The sequence below is a fragment of the Apus apus genome, chromosome 7 (genome assembly GCF_020740795.1).
Source record: "Apus apus isolate bApuApu2 chromosome 7, bApuApu2.pri.cur, whole genome shotgun sequence".
NCBI classification, from domain to species: Eukaryota; Metazoa; Chordata; class Aves; order Apodiformes; family Apodidae; genus Apus; species Apus apus.
Window position 1 is genome coordinate 28051180 of NC_067288.1, and position 15695 is coordinate 28066874.

The 15695-nt window shown below is 37.4% G+C and overlaps 1 protein-coding gene across 11 annotated transcripts in view; it reads left to right on the forward strand.

The window, feature by feature from the left end:
* Positions 1–15695, forward strand: part of FGGY (FGGY carbohydrate kinase domain containing) — a 280748-nt gene that overhangs the window by 189161 nt on the left and 75892 nt on the right. For all 11 annotated transcript variants that reach the window (XM_051625113.1, XM_051625120.1, XM_051625116.1 and 8 more), the window contains one exon: positions 9136–9251. In XM_051625113.1, coding sequence (XP_051481073.1) covers positions 9136–9251 — 116 coding nt within the window. The remainder of the gene's footprint in view (positions 1–9135; positions 9252–15695) is intronic.

Below are 15695 nucleotides of genomic sequence, written 5' to 3' on the forward strand. Positions count from 1 at the left end.
AATTAATAAAAAAAGCAAGCAGTCTGCTGACTGTTTGCTTCCCCTTGCCTCATGACATGGTGAGGCATATGTGGGTGGATAAAATATTCTTATTTTGTACTTTCTGGTCCAACTCAACATGTTCAGCTAAATGAATCCCTGGTAAGAATCCACTGAAATTATTGGATGTACACAAGGGATTAATCTGACTCCATAAACTGCATTTAGATGGGTGTTTCTCTTCAGGTCTGATGACATAACTTCTAGGAATACTGACTTGAAGGGTATAAGCCTTTAAATCTTTTGATAGTGTGTTCCTAAACAGAAACACACTTTTTTCTTTTTTTTTTTTTTTTTTCCATTGGACTCAGTTACAAATAGTATAATCTTATTTTAATTAGCGTGACTCACCTTTTGTTGTATGACTTTTTTGACATTTACAATGTGTGATGCATTTATTTCTATTTTTTAAATGACAGGTTTCAATAGATTATAGCAAACAATTACAGACAGGTACACTCCCAATCCAAAGTAAATATCTGTATGGTGTATAAGTAAGTGTGTGTGTGTGTGTGTATTTATGAAACAGTAAAACATGCCAGTTTTCTGGCAGTACTTAGATAGCAAACACACACTTTCACATCTCTGGGAAGATGTACAAAGGTTACATTTTTAAGGTACCTTATCCAACGTAGCGTTTTATTTATGTGGGTTGATCCTTAGACTATGAGTGTCACAGAAGTGGTTTTCCCAACAGTCTGTCATTAAGTTTGAGAGATATCTGTGTAATACAACATCAGTCTCATACCTCTTCCAGAGTACAGGAAACAGCTACACTTCATACTTCTCAAGAGACTTCTGTGCTTATTGTGGTGCTAATTGGAGGTTACTCTTAACTCCAGCTGGGGTGGTCAGTAGGTTGATACCACACCTTAAAGAGCTTGGCTGCTTTGAAACCTTGTGCTGCTGTGTAGTCTTTGAAAATGATCCCATTGTTCTTTTTTTCTTTCAAAGTGGCACCCAGGGTTTAAATATAACATGGAATCTTGTCAGGGAGTGGCTATAATCAGAGATTAATTATAGATGTGGGTGTAGAAAATTGCAAATGTGAATTGTTTTTTTCATACAATAAAATATATCCCTTTGAGTAAAGAACATATTTACTTAGAAAATTCTGTAATTTAAAAAGCCAGCCCAAAACCTTCTGTTACAACTTGAACACCAAATACTAGAGTGAGGTTTGAGTTACCGACTTGTTTTTCCCCTTTACAGAAATAATTGTAACTTTTTGATTTACCGATTGAAAGAGATTATTTTCTTGCTCGCTGATTGTTGCTGAGGCCTGTGAGTGGGACTCCAACATGCCCACTTGGTGATATGTGTTTAGAAGTGTTGAGTCCTGCTTCCACATGCTGTATCCTGACGAGAGATCTAAAAGCTCATGTCTGCCTTGAAATGCCTCCTCTCATTGAGGTCCTGGAGAAAAACCTAAACGGAAACTATGTTATAGTTATACAAGAAATTGTTCTCTTGTATTTTATTCCTAGTTAATGTTGAGAAGTTAGATAATAATGAAATGGTGTTGACTAGAAAGTGGGCATGCAAACAATATTTGTGGAATGTGCTTAGTCAGCGCTTTGCTTCACCTGGTGCAAGCTTTGCTGGAGTTGGAGCTCCTGCTTGCTGCATGAGAAAATCAGTAGTGGCCTGATCTGGCTGGTGTACCTTCCTTGGGACATCTGCCCTTTGAGGCAGGAGGACCAGAAGAAGTTTAAAATGAGATCATGAAGCTTTCTAAAAGAAAAAGGAAAATCCAAATAATTTTTGACATATTAACACTTGAAGCTTGAGATTTCAAGTTTAGTCCAACTGTTGTTGTGAAATACAATAAAATTGCCATTTACCTTAGTGTTTAAAAATACTGGCATTTCATTGCAACATACAGAAGGAAGGAAATTAATCCTAGAATTTTATATCTCTACTTATTTATGTTCTAGATTTTTTTTCTCTGCAGTGTTAGTGAGGATTTCAAAGTGGGGAGAAGGCTTTGCTTTTGCTACGATATCCAACTACTTAAAAAAAAATCTAAATGGCAGTCAGACTACATTTTATTATTTATTAATATGTGTTGTCCAGAGCATAGAAAGGATGAAGCTAGCAGAACTGCTAATGCTGATTACCATAATTTCCTTGCTACTCTTATTGCCAAGGTTTAAGTCCTCAGACATGCAAAGACTGGAAGTTAAGGCCTCCGAGTGCCACTGGAATGTGTCTGCTAGTTGTCCCAAACAGGCTTCTCCACCTGTCTTTTTTTTTTTTTTTTTTTTTGGCATGTTTAATGTTTTGTTAGAAGAAGAAAACCCTTCTCAGGCAGGAATCACATTGCACTGCTGTGCTAAGACAATGGGTTCGGGCAGGCAGGAATTTCATAGGCTTTGGGTCAAAGGCAATAATAATAAAAAGTGGTGTGTTGTAAATATTAGGAACTTGGGATTTGCACACTTAGGGGGATGGAACAGTCTCTGACATGTTTCAGTTTGTATAAATGCAATTAAAGAGCTGTTGAATAGGTGAAACGAGTAAAATGCAGACAGCAAATGTGAAATAGAGCACACCCTGTGGTTTGTAACTAATCTTCCGGGGAGATCTACTGTAGTAACTGAGTGACAACAGGTGCAGCTGTTCTTACCCCTCTGTGAGCTCAACCCACTGCTCTTGGATTCTTTTTAGCTATCGCTTCACATGGGCAGCATTTCTTGCATTTTATGCATTTCAAAACTAAATGGCTAGGTGTCAGATCTTTTCTCCTATTGCCTGAGAAGTATTCCCTTAGGATGAATTGCCCTCTTTTCTTGCTTCCCCCAAAGCAGCCAGATACCCCAGGCAGGCAGAGACATTGGTGTGGCAGGTATAAATAACAGCAGTGTATGTGGATCTAATAATCTGGTTCTATTTCAAAGGTCAAGTATTAATGTATATAGCATTAGCCATAATGAAGCAGAGAATAATTATATGTTTCCTATTGCTGAGTGATAACCTCTGTTGTATTTCAGGCTCTTGCAGTACCAGTGCCCAGTGCTGTTTAATATAAAGCTTGGATGCTGGGAGCATGTGTGCTCTGTCTTTTTGTCTGGAACATGTTTGCAAAAACCACTGTCAGATCTCTGACTGTCCTAGGGTGCTGAATTGCTCCTTTTTGGAAAAAGCCTCGAGACTGTGGAGTGCATAATTTGGGAGGCCATTGACAGCTTGGTCCAGATGTCATTATGTGGAGAAGTCCACTTGAGCAAACCCTAAGCTCTGGTTTTTAATTTGAATTAAAAATCTGTTTTAAATTTGAACTTTACAGAACAAAAAGAAAAATGTTTGATGTTGTGACTGTCGCATTGTTTCAGGTCTTCTTGCCTTCAGAACATCATAAAGCTTTCTTAGTTATTGATTCTTTGCAGCTTTAAATAAGTCTGGGAAAAAGACTGCAGTAAGTTATTTATCCTACTTCACACTCTTGGACCTGCCTATACCCTATCCTACCTTCTGTGGGACTTGGCTTTGGTGCAGTCTTCAGCAGGTGGACTTGGTCCTAGTTCTTCACCACCAAGTCACTCTCAGCATGACAAGCCAGCTTGCCAAGGACACTTTTCATGGAAGTGATCCATTGAACTTATTTTGTGATTAAACTGTTACACTGTTAAATTATGTTAATGAGTTTTACTTTATTTCTGACCAGTTAGGATGAATTGAGCAGATCCTTTTGCATTGGAATCAAGGACAAAGCTTCCATTCACTTCAGGATGATCAAGACAGGGTACTTTACCTTTAAAACTGGTGGCTAACTCATTTTCCAGCCTAACCAACCCTCTTGAATGGAAATACCTTATGGGGTCACTTTTCAAGGAAGAACCATTTCTTTTAGTAACTACCCTTATTAATGGCACTTTTCTGTTAAACTATACTCAAAATTAGGATGACTTCCAGGAAACTACTGCAGTTATGGAATACTCCCTAGACTGTGTTTCATTGACAAAGATAACAGCCATTCTCTCAGGCAGGGCAGAATCTGTGCAGAGTTGGGAGTCATGTTCTTGCTTGCTTTATCCCTTCTGGAGTGTGGGAACCAGTGTCAGCAAAGAACAGACCAAAGCGTAAAGCTCTGGCAACTCTTAAGTAGGCATGGAAAAGTTTATTGTGACCTTTTTATTTTAGATGCTTTTTTTTTTGCAGATAATGAAGACCATACAGTATTTCCCATTTTTTTATGAGTGTACCTGATTTCCTTCCAAGAAACACAAGAGTGAATAGATAATGCTCAGAATGGGTAGGCAATGCAGGGAGAGCCATGAGCACCTGAGTTGCTTTTTTAATGAGTGTAGTTGCCCTGGATCCTTTTGAAGCTTAGTGGGGGCAAATAGTTGCTTTTAGATGGCATTATGGGAATTATCAGTGTGTGTTCAATCACTAGAGACTCCCTGAACTTCATGATTTTTTTTTAAGGACATACTGCTGATGGGTTTTTCAGAACGCTGAGATCCTGGTCATGCAGGATTTCAGCACATCTGCAGTCAGTCCTCAGCAAGAGATGTGAAAAAACTCAGAGCTAGACAGTAATAGAAAGGATTGTGTAATATGCTGTGCCCAGCCAAATCGACTTTGTAATGAATGTGGCAGAGATTTTTTTTTTCTTGAGGCTGTTGGATGCAAGTAGGATCCTATAGTTCTTAGTATACTAGAATTTGTAAGAAACTCTACACATAAACATGTTCCTGTTGAAAATCTGGTTTAAATAAAAGTTTTCCATGCAAAAGGGTTCTTGGGTTTTTTTTTGTTGTTGTTTGTTTGTTGTTTTTTTTCCGTTTGTTTGGGTTTTTGGGGGTTTTTTTTGTGGTTTTTTTTTTTGTTTGGTTGGTTTGGTTTTTGTTTGATTTTTTTTCTTTTTCTTTTCAGTGGGAGTATTCTAAGCAAATCTTTTCTCTGAACAGAGAAAGAAAATATTTCGTTGTATTGGGAGTATGCTTGAGAAAAACAGTCTTCAAATTCTAAATAGTAATACAAAAAGCTAAATATGGCCTGTGCTCTGGAGAGGCTCCGCACCATGTCTTCTCAAGTCCTGCATTAGATCAGGCATTTGAGAGAGGACTGTTGCCTAGATGATTGCCTGTTAACTCACCACCTTTGAACCCAGGATATCCTGGTAATGAAACAAGGGGAACGTTTGTAACTATCCATCTGGTTCATCCAGCTTTAGCTGGTGCAAATCTGGTGTTTATGGCCAAATAATTGAGGCAATACTGCCAAATAGTTCAGGAGAAAAAAATATATCACAGTGAGTATCAGTACTGTTTCTGTTTAATGTCTGCCCTTTCATAAATTTTAGGAGTTGCTATGAAATACAGAATTTTCAGATAGTTGAGGCTTTCTTTGCAGGTTTAATGATTTGGTTCCTCTTTATCAAGATGACTGTGGATACGGTTATTCCAAGTTACAAGCTGCGATGTCACTTTCTCAGGATGATACTCTGGAGGGGAATTTCTTCAAAGTTGCCCATAAAGCTGAGATACATCTGTGCCATTGGTATTGGAAAAAAAAAAAAAGAAGAAAAAAAAAGAAAAGAAAAAAAAGAAACCATGAACCAGCTGCTTTCTTTACAAGTGCCTACAGTTCTCCAGGATATACAGACTGAGCAGCTGTATCTAATTATTAGAGCACCTCATTAGGTCAGTGGCAGGGATTTGAGTTCAACACATCCAGGTTCTTTTGAACCATGTTGTGAAGTTAGTCTGTCATTGTAGGTATCTCAAAGAAATCCTTTTTTCCTGAACTGTTATCTAAGAGATTAGAATGCCATTCTGCAGTTTGGTACTTTCCCTTACATACTGATTTGTATAAAGCTATATTGTTCAATTAAACATGCACTTCTTACGTGGCAATTGAGTGGTGGCAAGGGTGGAATAAGGAGCTTAAATCCCAGAGAAGAGTAAATGCTTGGATTGAGGTTACAAGTGTTTTGACATTCTTGTTGTCGTCATGATAATAAAAATCTACCAACATAAAAGGTTAGTGTTTTAGCTGGTATTTGATGTGGTCATAATTTCAGAACCTTCCACTTAGAGATCTGCGAGGTAATTCATTTGTAAAGAAGTGTCTTTCCCAGTTCATATTTTCTGTATTGTATTAAAAAATCAACCAGAAAGAATATTTTCTTCCTTCTGCTGTAAGCCCTTTGCGTTTATCAGTCTGCACAAGCTGAAAATGCTCACAGCCCCTTTGCCATTTCATACTAGAAGATGTTCAGTCCAGTCGTATCCAGGGAGCTCTGATACACTGGAATTTTTGGTTGATCAGGAAGGGCTGATCTGTCCCTCTGTGCACTGTTCCAGAGGGCCTGTATGTGTAATGTGGTGCTGCTCAGAGTGAGCAGTATGGAAGAACTGGCCCCTCTTTAAAACATGATCTTTGGAGTCCAACAAAGCTGTTCCAGTCTCTCTTTGGATGAGCATAGAGACTCGGAATTGCTTTGTGATCTTTGAAAGTGAGGCACCGTGACATTTAGCTGTCAGCCTTAGAGCATTTTTCAGGGTGTGGCAATAGTCCATGGCATTGATCTAATTAGAAAAATACATGTTTAGTTCTGATGATAATTTATTGTGAATTTTTATTTACCATATTTGGGAAAACTTGATGCATTCCTGTTTCACTCTTTATGTGTTAAGTTTTTCCTAAAGTGATGAAACGATCTTTATTTCAAATACTCTGTCATAATTTTTCCTTTTAATGAAAGTTTTTAACTGATTTGGGGAAAATGTTTATTTTTTCCCAGATTTTTCTTTAGCCTAGAAATTATTTATTTACCCCATTTTTGTCAAAGGTCCTAATTAGTTATCTGTGTCTGGCTTTTAAATCCTTAGAAATTGGAATTTCTTATATCAACAGTGTCATTGCTGTAGTTACAGATCATGTGCTTTTCTGTTTTCAAACCAGGCACAGAATTGTAAAAGTCCGATCTGTTCTTCAACTGTTTAAGGAAAAGAATAAAAGGGAATGGGGTGGTAAAAATTGTTTGAAGAGTAACCTTGAAACAACCTCCATGATATTTATAAGGATTCAAATAGTTATCTCTATTTCTTTTGAGTTCGTTTTTTTTTTTTCCCAAATGTGTCTTGTTAACTAATTCTCTCATTGTGAAGAGCAAACCTTTATAAATAGTGGCATTGGGAATGTACATCACCAGTCCTCTGGGTGTAAAAACATGGTCACTCCAAAAGAACAAAATGAAATGAAACATGATGCATTTGAGATACACATTTCTGTCCTAGATGAGAAACTGGGAGTACAGGGAATCCGTATAATCATCCAGTCTGCTCAGCATCATGTAAGAGGATGTACAGAGAGCAGTGACTTGAGCTGTCTCGTCCCATGAGAATCCTGCCTTTGCTTGTTCACCCTTGGTTCTTATTGTAAACCCCCAAAAACATGGTGAATCTGCATTCCAGGTAGTTTTCCAGCAGTGTGGAAAAGACTCCTCCTGTTCTTATTTGGCTTTACTTGGTGTACAGTATCAGTTTCTAGAAGCCTTAGGTTGGACTTGTGGAGTCTTTTTCTATTCTGTTTTTGATTTCTTTGTTTTTGTTACTGTATTTTGATGGAGGAGAGGCACTCACTGTTGCTTGTTTGTGGGGTATTTCTATAAAAATGATTGGGAGCTATGACAGGAATGTCTGTCAAGCTTGGAAGTAGCAGAATCCATTCCATTAGTGGCCTCTTACTCAAAAAGACCAGATCCTTTATTTACAGCATGCTTTTGCTACAACTGTAAAGTAAGAAGCTCTGCTTTGCCTAGATAGTGCAATGGGATCTGTCCTGTCAGCAAGTATTTCATGGTATGTTTTTTCTCGCTCCCTTTGACTGAAAACAGTATTTTGAGTATCTGATTGGGTTTGATTGTGATATATATATATCTATAGGTTGTAGGTGCTGATATGAGTGACAGTCTTTGGGACACTTCACTGTATTTATCAGCTCTGTTGCTGTCTTATTTTTAAATTTCCTGAAGGCAGCAGTCTTCCTTCTTGGTTCAGTAATTGGGCCTTGCTGTAGGCAGTGGGCTCATTGGCCAGATCTGGTTTTCCTAGGCATTATGATAATGTAAGTAACACTATGTAATACAGTAACAACACTTATAGTGTAATTCTCCTTATTTAGATCCCTAGGTAGTTGACTCAGATGAAAGGGAGGGATTAATGGAACTGAAAAATATTTTCTTGTAGAGAGAAATTTTGTTTGGATTTTACTTACGCAAAACTGCAAGAAAAAGTCAAATGCTCCAGTAAAACTTAGTTTGCTTTGAAGGTACATGCTCAAATTGTAACATCCTAATAAAAAGAATGTTTGTGGGAACACACCTCAACTAAAAATGAATGGCAAAGAAACTGCCTTGCAAGGCATCGAAGAAAATCCATCTCTGAAAGGAGTTTCTCTTTGAAAACAGTTATGGTGTTGTGTTTCTCTGAGGTGCATCTGAGATGTCTTGCACTTGACGGTATGGTTGTATTCCGAGGACTGCAGGCAGCTGAAATTTTCAGTTGTATTTAGTATTTTTAATATCTTTTAGTTTATTCACTTTTCAAACACAAATACTGATCCTCTGAGATGGTTCTAATTGTTCAGATAGAAATGCTCATTTTTCAGGAATGCTATTCGTGTTTTGGGGGGAATGAAATGTTTCTGAGATGCACACATAATCTGTAAATTGCAATTCTGCTGGAATATATGTAATACAAAGTTTTTCTAAGGACATAATGTGTACAAAACATTGCTGTTTAGGTGCAGCCTGGGAAAGCAGGAATCTTTCTCTGAGCTGTTATGTTCGTGCTATGCTGTCTTCTGGGAATGGCCTCTTATTTGACTTTTGCATTTGATTTATGCAATGAAGTGCCCAGACCAGGAGTTTTTTTAGCAGAGAGGAATCTTAAACATAAGATCCTTTTAAGCTATCTCAAGATGGGCACTCCAAGCAGCAAACAATTATTTTAATGTTAGCCTAATTTGTAGAGGTTTTGACCAGTGAATGAAGAAATAATTTTGCACAAACTTTTTTGTAGTCAGAAGTTTAAAACCAAATGATTGTTTGCCTGATTCTGTTCCTCTGTTGTCTCTTTCCAGGTCTCTCTGTACAGTAGTGTGCAAGTGGACATACACTTCAGATGGAGGCTGGGATGACAGTTTCTGGAAAATGATTGGTTTGGAAGATTTGGTGAAGGATAAATATGAAAAAATAGGTAAATCGTGGGATTGTTTTATACATTTAAAAGTTCTATACATACATATATATATATGTATATGCATAAAAGTTATATGAATGTGAAAAGACCTACTGAGTTATTGTGAATATCAGCAGAAATGTGGCAGGACTTGAAGCTTCAGATGGGTTGATAAAAAAGCTGGATGCCCACAGGTAACAGCTTTCCCTAGCACAGTTTTTATTTGGCATTGTCATCAAAAACTGTTTAAATTTTTATCTTCTACCCTTCTGAAAGGCCTAGTTTGCCTTTCAGTTCTGCTCAGCCTCAACAATTGAGAAGTAACTGGGAGCCTTAGCAAGTGTTTGCGTGCAGGAAGCACCTGATCTGGGTGTATTGGGTGGCAGGCTACAAAAAAAGCCACAATGTAATAATTTATACTGTTAGTGATAGCATGTTTTCTGACCTGTACCAATTTCCATTATAGTAATTTTTTTTTTAAGTGCTGCTTCTGCATGTTATTATCTTCATACTGGGTTTTTTGCTCTCTTAGAGCCTAAGTTTAATTAGAATGGTAGCCTTGCTAATAGCAGTTCCTACAGCAGAAATTCATTAAAAGTCCATAATGTTAATATACCAGAAAATTTCCAGGATAACTTTATTAGACTTTCCCTGTTAAGTTAATGGACTTTTAATGGATGTCCTAAGCAGACATGTCATTAACAAGAATATTACCAGACATGAATTAAAATATGCTCGTTCATCAAAGTTAATTATCTGAAATTTCCTTTGATTTTTTTTTTTTTAATGTCTAGTACTTTGAACAAGTTTGTACAGCGGTTTAAATGAAGCAACATGAAGTAGAAATCATGTAGAGAGGACTGTAGTGAAATGAAATACAATCTATAAACTTTTCTGATGATCACAAAATATATTTTAAGTCATTTTCATGTTATCAGAAATAGTACTTGAAAGCTTTCTTGAATAGATTTCAGTTTTTCCCCCTGCAAATGAAACTGCTTATACAAAGGTATAGCATGTATTAGGCTTTTAGCTTCCTGAGGTTTTGGTTTGAGTACAGTTCTTACAACATTTATCAGATGTGGCTTTTAGCAAATCTTCAGGAAGTTAAAATAAGACTTGCAATAAATACATGTTTTTTACCAGAAAATGGAACATCTCAGTAGCTGGTGGTCTCATGGAATAATATTTTTAAAAATAAATAATTCATGAAGTGTAAGCTAAGGCTTTAATATAATATTTATGCAATGCACTTCGAGGACAGTGCAAAGCAATTTGCCGTTTTAAGTAACTAAACATACATGTTTTAAGTGATCAAGTAGCCATTAATAGAAAGGGCCTTTTGTTGCGATGGAAGCCTCATAAAACTAATCTATATATGGCTCAACATTTAGCAAGACAAAAATCGTTCATTTCCAATGTCAGGCTTACATTTTTGTTAAAACACAATGTTTACAAAATAAATCAGTAAATTAACTTCTGTTGATAGGTGTTGCTTGCAAGACAAAAATGTTTTCCTGATTTAATGGGGAAAGTGTCTAGTTCCCCAGGTGATTGCATTCGTTGTTGGGGAAATGAACCATGGAATACCTGAGTGGGTCTCTGCTGGAACAGGAGCAGCACAATCTGACCTCCAGAATTGCACCAAACTGTAGGGTAGACCCTGAAACTTCTGAAGAGCACATACTTTTACTCACCTTGAGAAATCCTCTGATTTTTAGATTCTTGGGCTGGTGACCCTAGGTGTATCCAAAGTAGAAGACACTTCTTGTTTTGCATAATGAGGCTGAAACCTGGCCTTACGTAGCATATATGCTTATTTCCATGACCATTTGTCTAACCTTGCCTTTTTAAAAAATGAACATGTTACATTTCTTGTATTTAACTGTGTGATAAAACACAAATGCAGGACAGTGACCTTCTTTCATGTGTCTATGAAGAGGGAGGAAAGAGCTCTCTGTACAGGTGTGCAAACCAGATAGCAATTGCTCCATTCCATTTAGTTTAGAAGATAAACTGCACCTGTTGGAGTCTCTTGGAAGGGTTTAGCTTCAGAAGGAGACAAAACCACCCCAAAACAAAGCAACTCACTCCCTGCCCAGAGGCTACTTGACAATGCTGAGGTCTCTGTTGCATGCTGTGGAAGTGCTTTGCTTTCTGCCACCCCCTTTCTTATCGGTGTTCCTGGCCTGCACATAGGAAAATAGGAATGATAACATTGTTCTAGTCAAGGTTTGGGGGGTTTGCTTGTTTTAATGGGTGTTCAGTGGACTTGGGAAGAGCACTCTGAATAAGCTCAGCTTACTTTGACTGAATTTAAATTAATCAGGTCAATGTAGATCCACCTGCCAGGAAAGTGTCATTCAGTCACTCAAGCAGCACTGGTTAAACTGCAGCTGCAATGGTTTGTACAGTGGAAGACTCCATCCTACCAACTCCCAAGGTGTTGGCATTGGTGGCAAAGCACCTTTCCTGCTTAGACCTCCTTCTAGGAGCCCACAAATGCTACACTGAAAACAGCAAGCATAGGATCACACCTTGCACAAACTCAACTTTGTATTTATAGTGTTGCTTCAGAGTGCTGCCCATAAGTGAGCAGTCGCAGCTGCCGTTAACATCGTGTTGTACAAAAGGAAGGCAATTTGTTTAAGTAACTCATATGGGCAAGCAGTCAGAGTCTGTGCTTCCAGGAAGCACATCATAGTGTACTATATGGCTGACAGGAGAGAATTTGAAGCAGTGGATTTAGCTGGCTTGCAGGTTAAGGAACTTGAAATTGCCAGATAACCTAGGTAGGAGTAGGTTGAAGAGAGCTTGTACATGGTCAAAAAATCCTCCCAAAATGAAAACAAAACCAAAAACCTGACAAGTCTGAAGTAATTCTAGTGGAATTTCCTTTTCTGTTCTCAAGCTTGTCCAAGTCTGTGTATGTCTGCTCAAGGTTTGTTTAGCTCAAATACAAGGATATATTTTAATGCCTGCATGTTCCCCTTGTAAAGAGAGATAGTACTATTTTTCTCACATATATTTCCTAAAAGATTAACAGCTTCTTGAATCATCATTTCTTTCTAAATAAAACAAAATGTCACAAGATAAAACTGGCAAGATTTTCTTACTGTAACAAAAGTAAACACATTTTTTAAAACAGGCCGGAAAGCTATGTTGGTTTTTTTGCTTTTAAATCTCTAGTGCAATAATTATTGTTTCCAGCTATAGATTAATAGTTATGACTATAATTTTTTAAAATAGCTCTAACTTTCATGACACTGGAAATTTTTATGGAAATTACCTGATAATACCTTATTTAATGTACATTTTTCTTTATTCTGATAAATACCCTTTCAAACATCACTTAAAATACCTTGACCTTCAGAAATATATTTACTGTAATTAGAGTGGTGCTTGTGGTTCCAGGTAGTACGCTTCTCTTAGTTTCAGTTTAACTTATCATATGACCTTGTTGATAAGGGAGACCCTCACATCTGACTTTTAGGATCTTCCACAAACCTTTCCCACATCAAGGCGTAGGTTGACATATGAAAATTCTCAGGCCTTTGACATTTTACATTTCTCGGAGCAGAACAGCCTTTCAGGGAATCCACATAGTTTGTGGTCCCTTCTGTACGTCTTGAATTTACTTATAACATTTTTGAAGGTAAAGCGTCTTATCTGGAGGTGCTGCAAAATTTATTGATCACGTCAATTTTCCCACCAAGAAAGTAGAAGATGGCTTGTACTCAAAACCACCGTGAAAGTGTTGTGTACTATGGGCATGGGCATTAGCATTTATCTGCTGTGGTGAGAACACATGATGGTATCTCATTGTGGTATTATAATACCTAGAAAGACATTAACAATTCCGTTAAAATTTCATGTACTATGGGCCTCTTAGGGTACTGAAGCATATATTCCATTTGGAGGAAAATGCCTGATAAATTTTCACCACAGCCCTCTACTTCAGGGGCTACTTAAGGGACCAAATAATGATTTTTTTATTGTATGGCAATATTTTATGCCAAGTCTTTTTTTTGGTGGAAGGTAGTGCCTTTGTCTGGGAGAGCACTGCAGTTACTGCAGAATAGTTTTTACTGTTCCTGTAGAGTGAATGTTGGAGGCTAAAATTCTGTCTTTGTAAAGGGGTGTTTGTCACCTTCTTTTGTCTGTGATGGAGCAGCAAACTGATCTTCATTAAGTAGTTCAAACTATGTCTTAGAACTACTCTTGATTTTATAATTTCCTGTGACGAAGAGCCTGCTTCAGACTTAAAGGTTGTTGATTATTAATTGCTGGCATTTCTCAAAATTAATCAATTAATGAAAGAATACACCTTATTTTTCATCTGAACTTTAACTTCCTACTCCTGTCTAGCAGACTGTAGTGACATGCCTGACCTGCACAGGCTGAAGCTTCCTACCTTAAAGCAAAACACTGAGCTGTTTGAGGTTTTTCACCAAAACTCTTATGTGAACTGTCATACTTCTCAGTCCTTGTAGTTGCTTTCCCGATTTATTTCTGAACCCCTTAGAATGCATCAGTATCTTCTCAGAAGAGGTATTAGGACTGGATACTGTGTGAATGTGGTGGGCGATAAGACTATATCAGAAGCTTAGGTGAAAAATTCAGAAGCATCCTTTCAGCATCTGATCAGGTTATTTTTGGTCTGTCATTTTTTTCCACTTTGAGAAAGCAGTAATTATTTATTCCAAGAGGCGTTGTTATGATGTGAATTATTAAAAAATATCCAGCAATAAAAAACATTCTGCTGAGGGTCTGTATTAATATGAGCTAACTTGCCTGTACAGTCTTAGTGATGTACTGTACCAATCCAAAGTCTGATTTCTTGCAACTCTGCAAGTATAACAACAGTTGCGTTGTCTACATTGATCTTTGCATTTAGAAACACTGTTAGGAATATTGTACCATAAAGTGCCAGAAATCTAAATTGCCAGCCTAGATAAATTAACTGTTCTCAAGCAGAAATGTGAGATCAGGTAGTGAGTTTGAATGCAAATGCATTGCATCTAGTTACTTAGTAAGACATCCAAATATACATATTTTATACCCACATGCAGGTCAGCATAGTGGGGAGTGAACCATGCCTTACAGGAGATGTTCATTCTGCCCTGTTCCACTGCAATCTAGTATGAAAACTCAGTCACGTCCATCACTGTAGATGCCTAATGATCCAATGATGCAGAATGCTTTTTTTTCTTTTTCTTTTGACCTTTAGCCAGCAAAGCTTATAATTTATACATGAGGTAGCTCTCTCATTTGGACAAGAAGGCAGTAGCCTTTGTTGAAATAGGCACCTAGGCTCTGCAGACCAAGTTGCTTTTCAGCTTAATGACTCAGGATCTGCCTGCACATAGGTTCCTTGCTTTTGCCAGTATTTAGCAACCTAATATGTCTGCCCTAAGTAATAACATGTTAGGTAGTTGAGATGTTGTTCAGCCAAAGGCATCCACTGTATGGAAGAGTGGGATGGAAAGGACCCAAATTAGTTTTGCCTAGAGCTACTGTGGCAGCTCACATAGACAGAGATGAATTTTAAACTGAAGAAAGCCAAATTGATTTAATTTAACCAGCTGTTTTTCTCACTTCTAAATAAGCCTCTAATATCACAATTTGTTCTGGTTTTCCTGAATGAAAATTCTCGTTTTTAACTGCCAACCAGGAAATTTTATGGAGAGTACTTCCAGATCAAAAAAGCCCTGAATCTGACTGTTTTTAATACCCTTTAACCACCATGCATTCAGTCCTAAGAAAAAATTAATATTGCAGTTTTGTAGTCCCTGTCATTATCCTGCTTCCTTCTGATCTTACTGCTATTTTTGCTAATCAGCTGGGTTAAAAATTGTAGAGCAATCAGCCACACATATCTTAGTTAAAGGTGAATATTGTATGTAATGGAGAGGGATTTTTAGTAATGTATATGAAATAGGGTTGGGACAGTGTATCATAAGAGCCATGTTGTTGGTTCAGATTCATTGCATGTACCAGACATTTTTGACATTGTGAGGATTATTAGAAAACAAAAAAATTGGAGAATGCCTGCAAGCTTTGTAACGAGCCAACCACTGAGGGGGGGGAAAATCCCTTACATTGCTTATTACGAGATCCATTTGGATGGACAGTGCTTCTTTTTACTAAGTTCCTGTTTTCTTTGATGTGTATTTAGCACAATTTTGTTTAACTAGGTAACTTCTTCTGTCCATGTTATATAGTGCTTATTTAACAGGAAATCCATTCTGTGTATTGTCTTTTAAATTAAAAAGCATTTAGATTGTCCAGTTTAGGGGAGGCTATAAAATGGAGACAGGATGTACCCTTTGATTGAGTTTCTTTCTGAGGTTGCTGGGCTTGCAGCAAAGGATTCATATATCCAAGTTCAAGTTTGCTTGTGTGAAGTTAGTGAAGAAAAGGGACATCTCCTTTTGATTTTCTTCCTTTTGTATTTTTATG